General features: G+C 35.9%; 2 protein-coding genes across 2 annotated transcripts in view; both read right to left on the bottom strand.

Annotated features, from left to right (window-relative positions):
* The window catches only part of LOC145999317 (uncharacterized), a 71,893-nt gene that overhangs the window by 32,939 nt on the left and 19,543 nt on the right, over positions 1-19,411 (bottom strand). The gene's annotated exons all lie outside the window — the stretch shown is intronic.
* LOC145999507 (uncharacterized) lies at positions 3,790-4,865 on the bottom strand. Its single transcript, XM_083136470.1, has one exon. It carries the CDS (start codon positions 4,791-4,793, stop codon positions 3,825-3,827), a length of 969 nt encoding a protein of 322 aa, XP_082992596.1. The 5' UTR covers positions 4,794-4,865; the 3' UTR covers positions 3,790-3,824.

Raw genomic sequence — 19,411 nt, 5'->3', positions numbered from 1 at the left:
AACTTCTCTCCTTTGACAGTCCTTAATTCAGATATTTTAGTCCCATTAATGAAACGAGTTTGAGTTCAGGGTCAATAAATTTAGCAGAACTGCTACTCTTGTACAGAATAATACCTATTTGACAAAATCATATAGAAAATATGACAAACCCATTCAATTGCATACTACATAAGTACTTTGTATGCAGCACAGCACACTTACTAGGGTTGAGATAACACTAGCTTGAACCAATACGAATATTACTCATATGAATTTCTGCTGATATGGAGACATACTTGGAAATTTGGCAATTTAAAGAAGTTCAAAATACATCGTTATTAAATGTGGAAATAAAAGGATCATCTTGCAACCATACCATTTCACTCTACCATATTTCCATATCCAAAAGTTCATGTGATATTAATGTTCTCACATTTGCTTTTTTCAGCCATAAAGACATTTTGTGTACCCTGTAGTATGTTATAAAAAATTACTACAAACAAGATTTACGATCTGCTACAAATGGCCATGATTGGCTGCTGCGAAACATTGTTGGATGGGTAGATGAGTGTCACTGATTGATTGATTGATGACATACTTCACCCACTACCCTAGATAAACCTGCACTGTGGCCACTGAAATCCACAAATAATGGAAATATATTGGTACAAATGATCTTCCAAATCCCAGACACTAGCTATCACTTTCCAGCCAGGAACTCAACAGTAAGGAATGCAGTGTCAGATGTTACGTAAGCTTTACTGGGTCACCAAAGCCATCAAAACGTAAACAGGTGTAACCCAGGAAGAAGTTGCAGGTGACTGACTCGGCATTGCTTAGCAAAATACATCGCAAAAAATATCTAGGACAATGGGGTTCATCATGCAGAATTACGATCAAGAAATCCAAGTAAAGGAGAGTGAAGTCTGAGAATTCAGACTACCACCACAAACGGACACCTCGTTTATTAACCAGTCCGTAGTTCGACACCTCGAGGGAGCACCTCCACACAGTGAGAGTCAGGTATTTCCATTTAGCATGGTGATCCAATTTTAAAGGTTATAAAAGCCAAGTGTTGTGTTTGCCATACAGTGTGTATGTGTTACCTCTTGCATGTTACCATTAAGCTCTCCATGAGCAACGAATATGCCATCATCGCATACATGAGCTACACCACCCAGATTCGATCTCAGTTCCTTGGGGAACGTTACGCTGTCACTTTTGGTATCAGCCTATACCGCAGAGACTTGTTTTTGTTGCAAATGACAGAGAATGATTGACAGCATGGCATAAAGAGGCATTATTTTAATAACTGTAAATGTGTATATTATTATGTTTCTTTTCTCCATCTTCAGGCTAACCCAAAAGGCAGGAATGTTTAGTATTTACGTGAAACTGAACAAGAGACAATCAACCGATTTTTTAATTTTTTTTTTATTATTATTTTAACTGCAGCATGTTAAAAAGTCTTGCAACACTTCAAAAATCCTATCTTTGCATCCTCTGGGTCTACAGAGAAGTTCACAAAAAAACATTACTAAATGTCACAAGACGTTTTAAAGTATCATAATGGTTTTAAAGTATCATAATGCTTAAAAGAAAAAAGTTCCCCGTGCATTTAGCACAATGCCATGAAGGCACATTTAGGGGATGTGGGGTTACGGCTGGACACATTCTCGATCTCTACCATTTTCGTAGGTGATGTGATCAGAACCACGCTCCAGCTGCATTTATACACACGGGGTTACCTCCAGGTATCCATTGATTTGAGGATGGGTGAACCCCAGAGATGTTTTAGGGGGGTAGCGGGGAGAAGGCCAGAAAAATTTTGACCTTACATCACACACCCTGAGAATCGAACCCAGGTCTCCTGCATCGAAACAGACACCCTACAGAATACACCTCCGTGGCTCAAAATATTATAATGCTGCAGGAGAATAATTATTGAGTTAATTAATGTCATGAAAAGAATGTGATATGCGACTTGGTAACTAACCTTCATTATTTTAAAATGGAATCGATTGCAAACACAGCATTTCCCAGCTGTGCGATGAGGTTTAGGTGTTGCAAAACGATTTTTTCCTGAAAATTGCTAATTAAAACTACATTTTTCAGAAGAATAATCTAGAACTGGCCCTTGCTTACTATTCATGAATCACTGGCATTGAGTATTGCTTTCTGAAAAATTGGAAGTTTGAAATATTACATATTTACAAGATTCTTCATCAAAATAATTCAATATGTTAAGAAACACAAAAACTTCATGCACAAAATTGAACATAAAATATCACAATAATTTTCGAAGAGAAGAAATTAATTTCAATCAATGCAATCTCATTCAACCACAACAACATAATATTTAAACATTATTTCAAAAGAGGTAGAGTTTATCTGTGCATTAAACTTTTTCACCATTAAAAATAAATTTGTCAGTAACATATCACAAAATCTGTGTCCATAAGTTATTATAACTTTGCTAGTATAAGGTGGCCACAGCAGGATCATGATAAAATTCAAGTATAATTCCTGGTATCCAAGACGAACTTTTCGAACATTCCAGGGTACAATCAAATGTTTTCTCTATTTCAATATTACGTATTACCGCCTCTCGCCACCCACACACATAAGCACACAAATATATTAACAATATAAAGCATAAATGAGATTCCATTGTATCAAAACATTCTAATACAATTCAATTAAAAGGTTCAAGTCAATATTTAAGATATTTTATTAAATATGTGAAGTTTACATTTGCCATTTCACATACTTAGACATGAAATACATCTACAAACATGAGTCGCAAATGTTACAGGATATACTAATCTATAAGAAATTGTTAATTGCATGTAAATTTCAAACTCAAATTTACCTAATCAAGTTCAAGATATTTTGATACCTGGTAACAATGTTTTCAATATAATTATTCAAGCAGTGATTGGTTGATTTATTTTACTTCACATTTCTGCCACTTTTTGCTAATTTCAAGCAATGAGGATCAGGTCTTGTTTAAAATAATTTTTTGATGTTTTCGTGTGAATATATGAAAAACAATATGTCAATTCATGTATAAAACAGTATGTTTTTCAATTTTCTACAAGTGCATTAAGCACAGTGAAGCTACACACTTAAAAACATGTTCACTACACTTGATTTTTTGTTGTGTGGGCACATTCCTAAGTAGCAAGTTCCACATGCTTTACCATACATTCATTTTAGTTCTTTATATGAATTTTCAATTGCATTTTCAGTTGTATTGATAAGAAATATTTCATTACTGATAATAGTACTGTTTTCATACATAAATATGCTGAACACAATAGCCAGGAAAGCTTCAAGTCTTACTATTAGTAGTACAATTCACTTACTGAAAACAGTAGACACAGAAGGGCTACTAAAAACAGTAGAAAACATTATCAGTACAGTTCAGCTACTGAAAACAGTAGACACAGTTGGGCTACTGGAAACAGTATAAGACACTAGCATTACAGTTCATCTACTGAGAACAGTAGATGTTTCAAAACACCCACTGATCTACTGAAAACAGTAGACAGAATTTTCAGTAGGGCTATTAAAAATAGGTTTGCACTGTACCATTGGAAAGGATGGTTGAGATCTTAATTAATAAAATGGTTGCACCATAGTTGTAGACATGAAGTAATGATTTGTACAGTAGAGAGCTCGGGATCCCATCCCAAATGGCATATGCACAGAACGACAAGAATTTCCAGAGATTTCTACACAGAAACACCATTTCCTGTGTGCAAATAGATTTAAGTTATATTTGCTATGCACCCACTTCACATATTTAGTATGTATATATATATTTATGGGTAAAATACTTGTCACATTTTAACAATTAAAGGGTTTCTCTTTGTGTGTATTTTCATGTGTCTATTAAGGTGACATGTTTGGGCAAAATCTTTGTTGCAAATTGTACACTTAAAAAGTTTTTCTTTTGTGTGTATTCTCAGGTGTATATTAAGGTGATATTTTTGGACAAAATCTTTGTTGCAAATTGTACACTTAAAAGGTTTATCATTTGTGTGTGTCCTCATATGTATATTAAGCGAGTTCTTTTGGGAAAACACTTTGCTGCAAATAGAACAACTAAAGGGTTTCTCTTTTGCGTGTACTCTCATGTGTTTATAAAGATGATCTTTTCGGGCAAAATCTTTGTTGCAAATTGTACACTTAAAAGGTTTTTCTTTTGTGTGTGTCCTCATATGTTTATTAAGCGAGTCTTTGTAGGAAAACTTTTTGCTACAAATAGAACAATTAAAGGGTTTCTCTTTTGTGTGTATTCTCAGGTGTATATTAAGGTGATGTTTTCGGGCAAAATCTTTGTGACAAACTAAACACTTAAAAGGTCTCTCTTTGGTGTGAACCCTCATGTGCACATTACATTCTGCTTTACGGGCAAATCCTTTGTTGCAAATTGAACACTTAAAAGGTTTCTCCTTGGTGTGAACCCTCATATGATCATTAAGGGTTGATTTCTTGGTAAAATATTTGTTGCAAATTGAACAATTAAAAGGTTTCTCTTTGTTGTGAACCCTCATGTGCATATTAAGGATAGAGTTCTGGGTAAAATCTTTGTTGCAAATTGTACACATAAAAGGTTTTTCTTTTGTGTGTGTCCTCATATGTATATTAAGCGAGTTCTTTTGGGAAAACACGTTGCTGCAAATAGAACAATTAAAGGGTTTCTCTTTTGTGTGTATTCTCAGGTGTATATTAAGGTGATGTTTTCGGGCAAAATCTTTGTTGCAAATTGTACACTTAAAAGGTTTTTCTTTTGTGTGTGTCCTCATATGTATATTAAGCGAGTTCTTTTGGGAAAACACGTTGCTGCAAATAGAACAATTAAAGGGTTTCTCTTTTGTGTGTATTCTCAGGTGTATATTAAGGTGATGTTTTTGGGCAAAATCTTTGTTGCAAATTGTACACTTAAAAGGTTTTTCTTTTGTGTGTGTCCTCATATGTATATTAAGCGAGTTCTTTTGGGAAAACACGTTGCTGCAAATAGAACAATTAAAGGGTTTCTCTTTTGTGTGTATTCTCAGGTGTATATTAAGGTGATGTTTTCGGGCAAAATCTTTGTCACAAACTGAACACTTAAAAGGCCTCTCTTTGGTGTGAACCCTCATGTGCATATTAAGGATAGAGTTCTGGGTAAAATCTTTGTTGCAAATTGAACATTTAAAAGGCCTCTCTTTGGTGTGACATCTCACATGCACATTACAGTCTTCTTTACGTGCAAAATCTTTGTCACAAACTGAACATCTAAAAGGCCTCTCTTTGCTGTGAACAAACACATGCCGATTATAACTTCCTCTACAGGCAAAACCTTTGCCACAAATTGAACACTTAAAAGGTATATCTTCAGTGTGAACCCTCATATGTAGATTAAGATAATTTTTCCAGGCAAATTCTTTTTTGCAAATTGCGCAAGTAAAAGGTTTCTCTTTGTTGTGAACCCTCATATGATTATTAAGGGTTGATATCTGGGTAAAATCTTTGTTGCAAATTGAACACTTAAAAGGTTTATCTTTGGTGTGAACCCTCATATGATTATTAAGGGTTGATTTCCGGGTAAAATCTTTGTTGCAAATTGAACACTTAAAAGGTTTCTCCTTAGTGTGAATCCTCACATGCACTCGAAGATCTGCTTTCTGGGAAAAAGCTTTGTCACAAATTGAACAATTAAAAGGTTTATCTTTGGTGTGAACCCTTCTTTGTGTGTAAAGGTTATCTTCAGGAATAAATTTTCTCTTGCAAACTGAGCGATTCAAAAACTTCTCCTTTGCAAGGACATTTGAATGAGTAAATAAATTTCCTTCATTGGAGAAAACTTGGTTGAACATCGAAGAGATATGTTGTTTTTTCCTGTTACAGTGCTTGGTATCTTTAATATCTGCCTTGGTTTTGGAGCATTTTGGTGAAGGTTCAGGTTCAAAGTTACCTTCTCTATTGACACATTCTGTAGTGTCCTTTGGTTGCTCTTGTTCACTTAATTTTCCTGAAGGTACAAGTGTAACTGACCTTGAAATATCTTGGCTCTGTCCTTCCATGTAGTTCTTCTTCAGATATCTGGAGGGGAAAAAAAAGAATTAGTCACTAAGATTTACATATCACTGAGTAGAACATACTGTCATTAAGAACATACTTCGAAAAATGTAAATACAGGGGGATCCAAAAAAATGTACTCACTGTTTGATACTCCATATCTTCTCACAAAATTGACTTGTTGGTACAGTTTTTGGCACTGAGAGAGAGTTATATCAGATGTTCAAAATGACCACCAGTAACTTCTAAAGAACTCCGATGGCGCCGAACTGCAGACCGTACTACTGCCGTCAGTGTATCTGGCGTAATGCCAGCACATGATACTATTATTTTTTCAAGTAGCTCGTTGAGTGTAGTTGGTTTTTAGCGATACACGTCATTCTTGACGGTCCCCTACAGGTGGAAGTCCAGTGGTGTCAAATCAGGGGACCAAGGTGGGTACTCAGCACCGCGTCGACCTATCCATTGTACGGAGAGAGTGTCATCCAGGTACGACCTGACATCGCGATGGTAGTGAGGCGGGGCTCCATCTTGCTGCAGGTAAAACAGTTCATCACCAAACAGGGATCGGATGGCAGGCAAAATCCTTGACTGAAGCATTTCAAGATACACCTCACCGGTTACGGTACCCTTGAAGAAGAAGGGACCAATCAAACCAGGCAATGACAGACCACACCACATGTTAAGCACCAGTAGATTCACTGATTTCTCCACATAAACGTGAAGATTGACAGGCGACCAGTAGACACATTTGTGCCGGTTCGCAGTACCATTACGTTTGAATTACACCTCGTCAGACCACACAAATGTCCCTGCATTTCGTGAACCATGTGCTCAAACCATTCGCAGTATTCAACGCTACGATCCCGACCATCCTCGTTGATCGCGCGTAGCAGTCTTGGAATGTACACTTTCCACTGTGCACCCTTTGGAATGAGTCTTATGCTAGACCGGCTCACCCCACTTTCGCGTGCTCCCTGGTTCACTGATTTTTGCGGTGATCGGGTGAAATGTTGCAACACCACAGCACTGGACTCTGGACTTGTAGCTGTTCATTGTCGGCCGGATCTTGCCTTGTGCACATCATGAACAGTTCCGTTGGATTCGAACTTATCACGAATACGGGCTATTGTTCGACTTGTTGGGAGGCCTTGTTCCAAACTCATTCTGCCTCTGCCGTTGAACCACTTGAATGTTCTCGCACCTCCAGAACTATTCCAATACAGCCTTGCATTCCACAAGAGATTACCGTACCGCAGCCATTGTTGCTACTCGACTCTCTTCCGCTGTACTGGCGTGATCGCTCCAACACTCGCTCATGCACGGTGCAAATTGCCAGCGCCACCTACCCGTGACAAATTAAACAGTTACACTACACGTCCACATGAGATTAGTGTGTATAACTCTGTTTTCTTCGAAATTATTGCATTGCAAACAGAGAGTACATTTTTTGGACCCTTCTGTATGTTATTGTTTCAGCAATATTTTTCGTCAACTTTTGCCAAATCTATTAAGGTCATCAAATATTATTCGCACTTTTGCAGTAATTCACTTTAGGCTGGCCTTATTGCTTTATGCATATCAACAGATTGTACATTATCATTGGATTAGAAAGTGAACGAAGTGAAAATTCCTAGTTGGGGGATATTTGGTGAAATTTCAGGATATGCATGAATGAATTGATATCACTTATTAAATGGCGCTAATTACATACTTCGCAGCACATACAATATGTGTATGCAAGGATAGGTGCATCAAGGAGCAGAGTGGGGGGGGGGGTCAGATAACCTAGGTCTTCATCTTGCACAGCAAATTACTTATTTCCACAATTTTATGATGGAGATTTTCTCATCCTTGTGGCATTTTCAAGTAAGAGGATTCATTGTTTGGAATGATACAGCAGCATGCATCAATTGTTGGAACTTATGATAACCTAATTCACGATTGGCAAGTATACGTGAATATCAAGATATACACCCAATGAATGTTAGAGCGTTATTCAATAAGTGTGTCAAGAGTACTGCGAAAAATGAATCAAAGTGATGGTCTTGCATTTACTCATACAAAAGTGTGGAAACTGATAAAATTAATGGATGGGTTCAGCTTGCTTCATCAGTTTCATTAAAGATAATTTTTTACAACCTTTACCTGCTACTCTTGCTGGAATGAGACTTCGCATTACCGCCGCTGCTGCAGAAGTGATGCCTGACTTACTGGTGAAAGTCTTGAATGAAATTGACTTCAGGTGGGATATATGCCACATTACAAATGGTAGCCACATAGACCCAACATGAATGTTGTATGACAAACTTGAAGTGTTTTGCTTTTCAATGGCATCTCAACAGACTCTAAGTTACCTGAATACATTTCTATATGCTTTGAAAGTTGTAAAGTCCTTTTTGAATCACCTGTATCTAGTACAAAATAAACATTGGCAAAAATTAGTTTTGATCTTTTCTCACATGAAGAATTAAAGAAACATTAATTAAGGTGTCATACAGTAGCTGTAGATGGGGAAACAGCGTAGATAGTAGAATTGTAGTTAATGCATGATTAAGTGTTGGAATTGCGTCACCATTTTGCTGATCCTGAATTTTGAATTAATTGAATGTTGGATTATGAGTGTTCTTGAACATATTAGTGTTTTTGATTACAATATCCCAATTCCTGGTGAAACTCTTAAAAAGAGTCTTGAAGCGGTGCATTAACCACAAGCCATTGCTTCACAACAAAGTTATTTTTGATAATGCTAGTTTGGGATTTGACATCCACACCCTCACTTGCACTCCAATCAAAACCTTACTCCCGACTAGTACATTATAACCGTAGATTCTTTTCTTAGTTTAGTGCATTAATTTGAATGTTAATCTGCCAAAATTGACATTTGTGTCTCATTATTACTTCCCCCTCTTTCAGACGCCAGAACAGATACTACAAGGAATATATCATCAGCATTCAAGATATCCCAATTACATGCATGCCATTAGCATAAAAAAAAACTCTAGAAGAACAAGTTTACAAGAATACCCAAATAACTATTTATAATGTGTACATGAATGGGAGAATAATGAAGCCTGTATTTTCACCCATACTTCCAGAAAGTAAAAATGAGATTACTCAATATGCTAAGAGGAGGAGAAACAAATGTACCTAGTCTTACCATAAATACTGTCCCAAAGTTGTAAGTAAATAGACACAGAATGGTGAGAGATATTTTAATATCAGAATAACATGAGGTGCATGGATGCATTATGAACCAAAATCACAAATAATTATTCGAAATGGCCACCTTTAGCACTGACACACTTCTGAAGTCTTCGTGACCACTCATCAATGGAATTACGCAACACATCAAGTTTTAACTCCGCAGCTGCCTTCTGAAGAGACCGCTTTAAACTGTCAATATTGGGATGTCTCTTCTTGCAAGCCATCTACTGAAGCTTGGACCACAATTTGTAGTCCAAAGAGTTTAAGTCTGGACTGGCAGAGGGCCAATCTGACGTGGAAATGAAGTCTGGAACATTCGCCTCCAATCACTGCTGGGTGGTGCATGCTTTGTGTGCTGGGGCTGAGTCCTATTGCAAGCTCCAGTTCTCTCCATGGAAGATGGTGTCTGTAAGATTCTTGCATAGTTTCTCAAGCACTGTCTACTGGTACACTTCGGCTCAAGTTTTGACACCCTTTTCACAAAAATGGAGATCCGTTGTGCCTTCGTAGCTCACACCCCACCACACCATGACTGATGCAGGATAGCGACCCCTCGGAATCCTGGGGATCTTGTCAACAGCTTCCCGAGAGGATGTGGCATACACCCTGTCATTTTGGGCATTGAAAGTCTCCTCAACACTGAAAATTTTTTCATCAGTGAAAAGGATTTGACGGTGCCCATTTGCCGCGTAACGCTGAAGTAACCGCTTTGATTTCCGGAGCCTCTAGAGCTTCAGTTCACTTGTCATGAGATGTCCTTTGCGTCGTTTGTAGGCACGGAGTCATAGGTCACTGCATAATGTACGAGACATCGACATTTTTGAAATCTTTAGCTCACGAGCCATCACTGACTGTTTCCGTGCAGGATTTCGTCGCACTCTTGCCGCCACTGCTTTTACAAGTTCTGGTGTTCGTACTGTGCGTGGTCTTCCTTGCCGTGGGCGATCTTTAACAGTACCAGTCTCAACAAATCACTGGATAGTGCGGTACACAAATTTCTTGGAGATTTTCAGCTTCTGGAGGGTTTAGAAAATCTCCCCCGGTGATTTGCCTACCTTGTGCAACGCTACCACGGCCACACGATTTTCGTACTCACCCCATTCCATCTTGAACATTTACAAAAGACACCTTTCCACTTGCCCAGCTCAACAAGCAATGACTCACGCTTAACGCTACCGCTCTTGCCGTCTCTCGCTTGTCGGGGTGGAAGTACAGCCACCCTCAAACGTTGGGATAGTATTTATGGTAAGACTAGGTATGTTTCAGTATTAGCAAATATTTTCCCTAAAAGAAAGATCTCTTAAGACACAAAATGTTCATATGAAAGAGAAACAATAAAAACCTGATCAATTTGCTACAAAAATTGTACCCAAAAAGAATATCTCACTAGCTAACTAATATGTTCTCTAACTAACTAACTAACTCTCTAACCTTCTTAAACACGAAGGTTCATTCATGGCTGCAGCAACACAGGCCTTCCATCTGATCTTATCTTGAGCAAGATCTATATACTCTTTTCCATCCCTACAGATTTCCTTTAGGTCCATCTCAACGTTGTCCCTCCATTTTCTTCTTGGTCTTCCTACAGGTCTCTTACCATCAGGTTTCCCAACAAGAATCCTGTAAACTCCTCTTTCCTCTCCCATTCGTGCCACATGGCCTGCCCACCTAAGTCTTCTTGATTTAATAATTCTAATAATATCTGGACATGAATATAAATTATGTAGTTCTAAATTATGTAACCTTCTCCACTCACCTGTCTCCTCATCCCTTTTAGGTTCAAATATTTTCCTAAGGATCTTATTTTCAAATACTCTCAATTTATGTTCCTCTTTCAATGTAAGGGACCAAGTTTCACACCCATATAATACTACAGGCAAAATTACTGTTTTGTATATTTTAACTTTTAGTTTCTTAGATATTAAACGAGAAGACAAAAGTTTATGAAGAGAGAAGTAAAATGCATTTCCTGAATGAAGCCTACTTTTTATTTCCTCTTTAATATAATTTTCATTTTTTAATATTACTCCTAAGTATTTAAATTTGGAAACTGGTTCAAACAAGTTGTTATCAATAATTAGATTTTGATTATTACCTAACACTTGGTTTCGGCCTGTAAGCATATATTTAGTTTTCTCTTTGTTAACTTCCAAAACTATCTCTAGCAGTTTTGAAAAACATTTTAGCATTATTCTTAATTCTATTTATATCATCCTCTAATATGTCTACATCATCTACATATGCTAACAATTGAGTCATACTATTTAATTTTAGTCCTTCTTTAGTTTATTTTACCTTCCTAACAATATATTCTAATGCAAAATTAAAGAGCAATGGAGATAATGCATCTCCTTCTTTTAACCCATCATGAATTGCAAATTTGTCAGACACATTAATACCCACACGAATTTTACTTTCTGTTTCACTGGTGCATACTTTTATCATACTAACAAGCTTTTTAGGTATTCCAAACTCTACTAATATATTATATAATTTATCTCTTTTGACCGAATCATATGCTTTTTGAAATCAATGAATAACTGATGGACATTTTGATTATATTCCCACTTTTTTTCAAGTGTCTGTCTGATGTGAAAAATTTGATCTGTAGTTGATCTGTTACGTTTAAATCCACATTGATAATCACCTATAATTTCATTAGCATATGGGGTTAGTCTTGTTAAAAGAATGTTAGATAATATTTTATATGTTGTTGAGAGTAGAGAAATTCCACGATAATTATTGAAGTTCATTTTATCACCTTTTTTAAACACAGGACCAATTATGGATTCTTTCCACTGTTGAGGGATTTCTTCTTTATTCCATATTAAACAAATTAATTTATGAATTTGACATATTAACTAATTCCCACCATATTTAATTAACTCGGCTGGTATTAAATCAATGCCAGGTGTTTTGTTATTCTTTAGCCTTTTAATAGCATGTTTAACTTCAGTCAAGTTAGGTTCTGGAACTAAAGGTTCTGCTGTGTGAACTAATATGTTCTCTCTGGAATATACTCAAAAACGTAACATTAAAATAACCTTTTATTATTTAAATGTTCTATTAACATTAAGTAAGATGGCAATAGGCACCAAAATTCATTTTAAAAAAATAAAATAAACTGCTTCGCAGAAACCATGAGTAACATGTATCTCTGTCATTAAAATCACACTGTTTATAATTGTTATTTTTTTAGCAATTGCATTATATCCTAGGAATTAGGCAGATTAATGAATGCTATTTACATATCACTGATAAAGGAATATAATTTTAATTGTATGGTTGACAAACCACAAATATTTGCAGAATACTTACAAAAGAGAATACCCAGAATTGTGTTTCTCATAAGGGACATAGCTAGAGAGGAGCCGAGTCTTCTTATTGGAATTTCCAGAAAATTAATGTTTCATGATGTCTGTATTTCCCTCATTCTAAACAGTGGGGACTTCTATCGGAATCTTGGTTATGATTAGTAAATGACAAATATATTTTGTATTTCATTTCTATTATCATTGTAATAACATTGTTTGAACATGAATAGGCATTTCTTTTAATGGATACCACTGCACAGTTGAATATTCAGAAAGTGAATGATTGGTAAATTCTTGGAAAATCTTAGCATAAAATGTTAACAACCGCATTCTATAAGTGTATGTATATTTGTTATTTACTGTTGGTTTTGTTTTCTATTTGGCTAATCAGGACAACGAAGCCTGCAACCTTCTGTAATGAAATCATTTGTCACTCAACACACTCAACCATCAAGGAGGCATTGTGTAGTTACCAATACTGAAGGGGCTGTATATATTGAATGGGAATTCTCTCAATTCTGGGAATTATGTGCAGTTTATTTTCAACAATTCATCATTTCCCCACATTGTTGCAAACTTATCTAGTTCTATAGACTACAGTGATAGTAACATGATGCAAAATAATTTTTCGTTAGTTAGTATCTTGAGATGTATGCAAATAGCTGGCAGTCCCGATGCACACACACATTTTAATAAACGTGGAAGTGAAAAGAAAAAACGTAGTCAAACTGAAACCAAAAGATGATTTACGATTTCAAGACCAGAAAAGTGATGTATAATAAGCTAAACACAAAAACACATATTTCAAATCTATCACAAAAAATTTGGAGAATACCTATCTGATGGTCAGTTTGTTATAATCGTGACACATTCTTATGTGAATGTAAAAGTTACAAGGGCTAAGCATTTAAAATCTCAAAGTCCCTGTGACTAACATAAATTGAATTCCTTGATGTGTATGTAAAATTAATTCACAATGGCAACATTAACAGTGATGCTAATATTGGACTGATGAAACACCATCAGGTTTCAAGTGACATCCTAGTTCTTCTGTAACTACCATCTAAACAGGAAAACTTTGTGTAAGGCAGATTTCTTACACAATCGCCAACACCTTGCTCGACATGCATTTGCATATTATACGTATTAGGTGAAACTTCTTCAAGATAAGTGTCTTCCAGGTCTCAGGCTGACATCAGGTAATGAATCAATTCTGTTCATTTCTTATAATTAATTCTAAAAGCTTTTGCATGAAGTTACATTTTCCAGGTAGTAGCCGATCCCATTTTATTACTTATTTATTATTATATTTTAGAGAGTTTGAACATCCAAAGTCATAGTTCTGTATTTCAATTTCAATATTTTTACATTAAAATAAATTAATGTAAATTCCTGTCGATAGGGAACAGGAACATCACACTTAGATTTCCCTAATACAACAGGGCACCTACCGGCAGCCAGAGAACTACGAACAATAGAAGCACGCCAGGCAACAGTACAACAAGTTCCAACGAGGATGGTGGCAGTGAGTGGCCACTGAAAATAATGGAACAAAAAAAAAAAAAGAAAAAAGTTTCACAGATAAAGTGAGTACTAGTTCCTCTGTATTTATCTACTACCGCGTCTCTCATTTCCCAATTAGGAATAAAATAATTTATATGACAATATTGTGAGTTTTGTTATGGATAGTGCCGCATGTCTGAATAATCAGATGATTGTGAGAAGTGCAGATTCTCTGGGTACATAAAGAAATCTATACAGTTGGATTTTGTAATTAACAAGATTGCTGTTTGAAGATTGAATTTAAGACAGGTTTCAAATCTTTCGATGACATGTGTGGCTCTGATTGCATAATTTATTCTTATTCTTTTGATTTGTTCAACTTTTTTTTAATATTTTCAATTGATATGGCAAGTTAATAAGCTATTATAAGACTACATGAATTTACACACACACACACACACACAAATGTCCAGTATGTAACATTTTCTCAAGGACCAGGCTTTGCACAGTGGTCCAAACAAGATTACCATTAACTAGAAGTTGTGAAAATGGAGTCAGTAGACTTGTAGTTCAAGAACAGAAAGCTACTACTGGAATATAAGAATCCTAGAATTGAAAGCTACCTGCGGTTATAAGATGAGAGTCATCTCTTGATGATGTGATCTATTTTAATTTGTAATAGTATAGACTTTTTCATCCAGTTAGCTATCATGTATTGACTCGAAGAACTTATTCAATGTAACACATTGGGTTCGAACATTCTTATATTAACTTCAATACACATGTAGAAAATCAACAACAAGTAACCATAACAACAATATATATTATCATTTGAAATTTATGGCTGTTTCAGCCCATGGCTTCATAACTTAACTTCACTAATATATAACAATATTCCCCTTGGTTGCAAAATGAAACATAATAACAACAACAATCATAACCATTCTAAACTGCTTCATATCTGCAAGGTTGTTTATGTATCCTTGCACACCTTCGTGGAAATGCTGCTGCTGCAGTGGACTCTTGTTTCGAACATCCTGGCTTCTCCAGGCCCTGCATACCTCCTTGTCTCTGGTGCTCCATTTCTTCATTGTGAGCCACAGAAGGTAATTCCATATAGTCCAAGTTAGCAAATTGATTATGCTCACCACCAAACTCTTCTGTACATCGTTTCGAGCGTTCACCATACCTTTCACTCTCGTTCCTTCTGGAAATCTCTGGCTTCAAAAACGAAAAATGAACATTTCTTGTGTAATTGTCCCTCTTAACTTTGAAAATTGAGTGCGATAATTGTCCTATTATCTCGCATTTTACATACGGCTTTTTTTCTGGACAATAATAATATACTCCAGATCCTTTCTTATAATGCTCTGCCTCATAAATAACCCTTGTTCTATCATTATCAATTAATTTATTGGCGTTTACTTTGTATGAAAATAAAATTTCATTTGGTGATTTCCCAATAATCACATTTACAGTATTGTTGTGATAGAACAACATTCTCTTTAAGAATTTATCCACAGAAGCATTGCATCTGTTGACGTTGCCTTTTGTTATCTCTCCTGTTAAGGTCATGCACCTTTTGATGATTTGTACGTGCCTTTCAACTTCTCCATTTGCACATGGTCTATACGGTGGACTGTGAATTAATTTTATTCCATGATTGTTACAAAATCTCTGGAAATCCCTGCTGGCAAATGGAGCGCCACCATCAGAACATATGGTATTTGGTATTCCAAATATGGAAAAATGATTTGTCAACTTCTCAACAGTTTCTTCAGCCATTAAATGAACAACTTGCCAAACATTTACGTATTTACTAAATGCATCCACTAAAATAAGAAATTTATATCCATGAAAGAAAAAATGATCTATGTGTACTCTGTGAAATGGTTCCTCTTCAGGCTTCCATGAAAATACTCTTGTTTGTTTGGTGCTCTTGAATGTCTTCTGCACACATCGCACGACAGAACATAATTCTCTATATCCTGGTTCATGCTTGGCCACCAAAAGTACTTTCTTGCAACATGTTTGGATTTCACAACTCCAGAATGAAATTTGTGCAAGTCTTTTAGAACCTTATTTTTCAATAATTTTGGCACTACAATTCGCTCACCATGGCATAACATTCCATTATTGCAATTTAAGACATGTTGAGAATAAATTTTCAATTCTCCATCAGCTTCTTTACGTGCTATATTCCTCCAATCCTTCACTGTGTATTCATATGCTAGTAACAATGTTTCATCCTGTTTCATTGCTTCAATTACTTCCTCAACTCTTAAAGGATCTTCACTCATCAATGTCTCATTATCCAAAAAATAAATAGGTAAATCCTCTTCTTCATTCACTAAACATGACACAGGTAATCTGGACAAGACATCAGCTATCCCTACATTCTTCGTGTAAAGAATGGAATAATCATAATTTGCTAGAAGTAACCTCCATCTTTGCCATCTCATAGATACTGCAGGAGAAATTGCTTTGTCCGGATCTAATATCGATTTACCTGTTGAAGAATCTGTTAGAATTTTAAACTTGTTTCCTGCCAAATATATATGAAAATGTTTTATACCTTCCACTACTGCCAAACTTTCCTTGTCAGCTTGAGAGTAACTTTTCTGACTATCTGTTAAAGTAGCTGAAAAACATGCAATAGGTTTCAGCACTCCTTCTATTTCATGTGTCAACTGACAACCTATCCCATAGCCACTTGCATCCGTGACTAAAACTAATGGCAATCGAGTGTCAAATGCTACTAAAATAGGTGCAGAAACTAATAGCTGCTTAACTAGCTGAAACTCCGTCTCACATTCTTCGTTCCAAAACAATTGTACACTCTTCTTTTGCAATAAATAAATAATAGGTATCCTAGAACTCAAATTAGGCAAAAATCATGCATGATACGCCACTAAACCCATGAAAGTCGCCAATTCCTTTTTATTCTCAGGCACCTTACATTTTAACACTGCCTGAACATGTTCATTCGTAGGAAAAATTCCATGTTCCGTGAATTTCCTTCCTAGAAAATTTACTTCATGAACAAAAAATTCAGACTTCTGCAAATTTACTTTCACATTGTACTGCATCAATCCTTCCAAAACTAATACAGTTAGTTTGTAACAGTCATACAATGTATCTGCTCCTAAAAGAATGTCATCAATAAATGATACCAATCCATCAATACCACCAAGTATTGTGTCCATGGCTCTTTGAAATACTTGAGAACTTATTTTAGTTCCAAACGGTAAACGTTTATGTACATACAAATGACTTTCATTTACAATGGTAAGAACACGTTGAGACTTTTCTTCGACTAATAATTGATGAAAAGCTGAACGTAGACCAATCTTCATATACCACTTATATGAACCTAACTTATGATAAAGCTCGTCAAAAGTTGGAAGTGGATATTGTAAAGTATAAATGAATCTTTTTATCTTCTTTGACTTCTTGTGCTTTTAGAAATGAATCAAATCTTCGTACATAAGCTTTAATATTACTTCCTACCTCATAGGACTCGAAGAATGGCAATGTATTCATTTTCGAACTTCTAAGATTTGAATCTTCTATTCAACTACAATAATCTTATTAATTGTTAAACTTACATATGTATCCAATCCATCGTCGCCACTTAACATGTATTGATTCGAAGAACTTATGAATCAATCATTCAGCAAAACAGGCACACTCCATAGAACCAGGTTCTGGATGCCATGAAAAGGGGCAATCCTGAAGGAGTTCATGAAAACTAAATCACGTGTTGAAGTTACCCTTCAGTCAGTGCTAGACCATAGTAAGTATGACCTGAACATAAGCAGGGGACCAAGAAGAGAGATACAAGACACACACATTTACTTCCTGTCACTTGTGTCACTTCAGATATATTATGAATGTAAGTAACTATGAGAAGTTGCTCTTTGCCAAAACTTTCGACAGTCATTGAAACGGTTTTTAGAGAAATCAAAGTAATAAAATTTATGCAAACAACTAAAAAAAAAAAAATGAAGAAAAAATAATGAAGCTGAGTTACCTGAAATATTTAGACAAAGTTGAGCCTCTTGTGGAAAATATCTTCAGATAGTGAAATTGGAAACAAGTCGGCATTCTTCTTTTTCAATTCAATGATTGGACAACAAATGTAGTGCTGACAGCTGCCAAGTTGCTTCTTCCTGCTTCTATTCTTCAGCATGCAGGTGGAAATGTTAAGGTCAACTCACGCATGGGCTGGACAAAGAGTGATGCAATTCCTCGCATGGAAATGCAAAGTTTAACAATACCAGACCATCAGGTTGAAGACAGTGCCAAAATCGATGTCAGAAAAAGAGTAATGTTGTGGTTGGCCAGTCCAGCTTTAGGTGACTAACCACAAAAGTGGTTATGAAATGTCTAATTTAGAATAAGCACAAGAACTTAACTATCTAATTGTTGTAAAATTCTTAAAGGTTGCAACCACTACCAGGTTAGCGGTGGCAACAAAATCCAGGTAATGGGTATCCATATTCAAATCATCTGATATTCATTCATTTTGGATACAGCAGATAATCTGAATATCCTGATAATTCGGATAGTACAGAGCTCATGGATGATTTGTATAATGCAACCACCAGCAAATGAAACTGCGCAGACCCACGACTCCTGTTCACCACACTTCTGCAAGGAGGGGTGGAGCAGAGGTGAGCATGCTTCCTTGTGGACAAAGCGAAACGGTTCGAGGGGAGAAGCATTTTAGCAGAAGGTTATTTTGTTTGTGGTCACTCTGTAGGAAATTCGTGTAGTGAAATACGAATATGACAAATAAAAGATTGGATAGCTTGTAAAACAGATATCTTGATAATCCAGACAATTCAGATATCCAAATAATCGGTATATCTTCATATCAGAATATCTGATGTTTGGATATTTGAAATCCAGATAGAAAATTTTCCAACATCCGGATAACATTTTATCGGGATTTGGCTATCTGTATTCCAGATCACACTAGTTGGGTGCAAACAAATACATAATGTGAGTGAGTTTCCCAGAACTTGTAAAAGGTACACTAAGAGATACATACAAAAATACAACCTCACATGGCTAGTCAATCTACACTTTTGTAGAGACCCAAGTGAGAGAAGTGTAGAGTGAGTAGCCATGTGAGGTTGTATTTTTGTATGTATCTCTTAGTGTAGCTTCGGAAAGTTCTTGGAAACCAGAATGAAACATCGCAGATAAAATAAAATAATAACCACTAAAAATAACTGTGTTAGATTATTTTGCATATATAAAAAGTGGTTATGCGAATCTTTAAGAAGAACATAGGAATACAATATGTAGTCTACCTGATAAAAAGTAAAAAA

This window comes from Lepisma saccharinum, chromosome 15 (assembly GCF_977018435.1).
Source record: "Lepisma saccharinum chromosome 15, izLepSacc3.1, whole genome shotgun sequence".
In the NCBI taxonomy this organism is placed as follows: Eukaryota; Metazoa; Arthropoda; class Insecta; order Zygentoma; family Lepismatidae; genus Lepisma; species Lepisma saccharinum.
The sequence above is the reverse complement of the archived record's forward strand: the minus strand, read 5'-3'. Positions and strand labels throughout refer to the sequence as shown.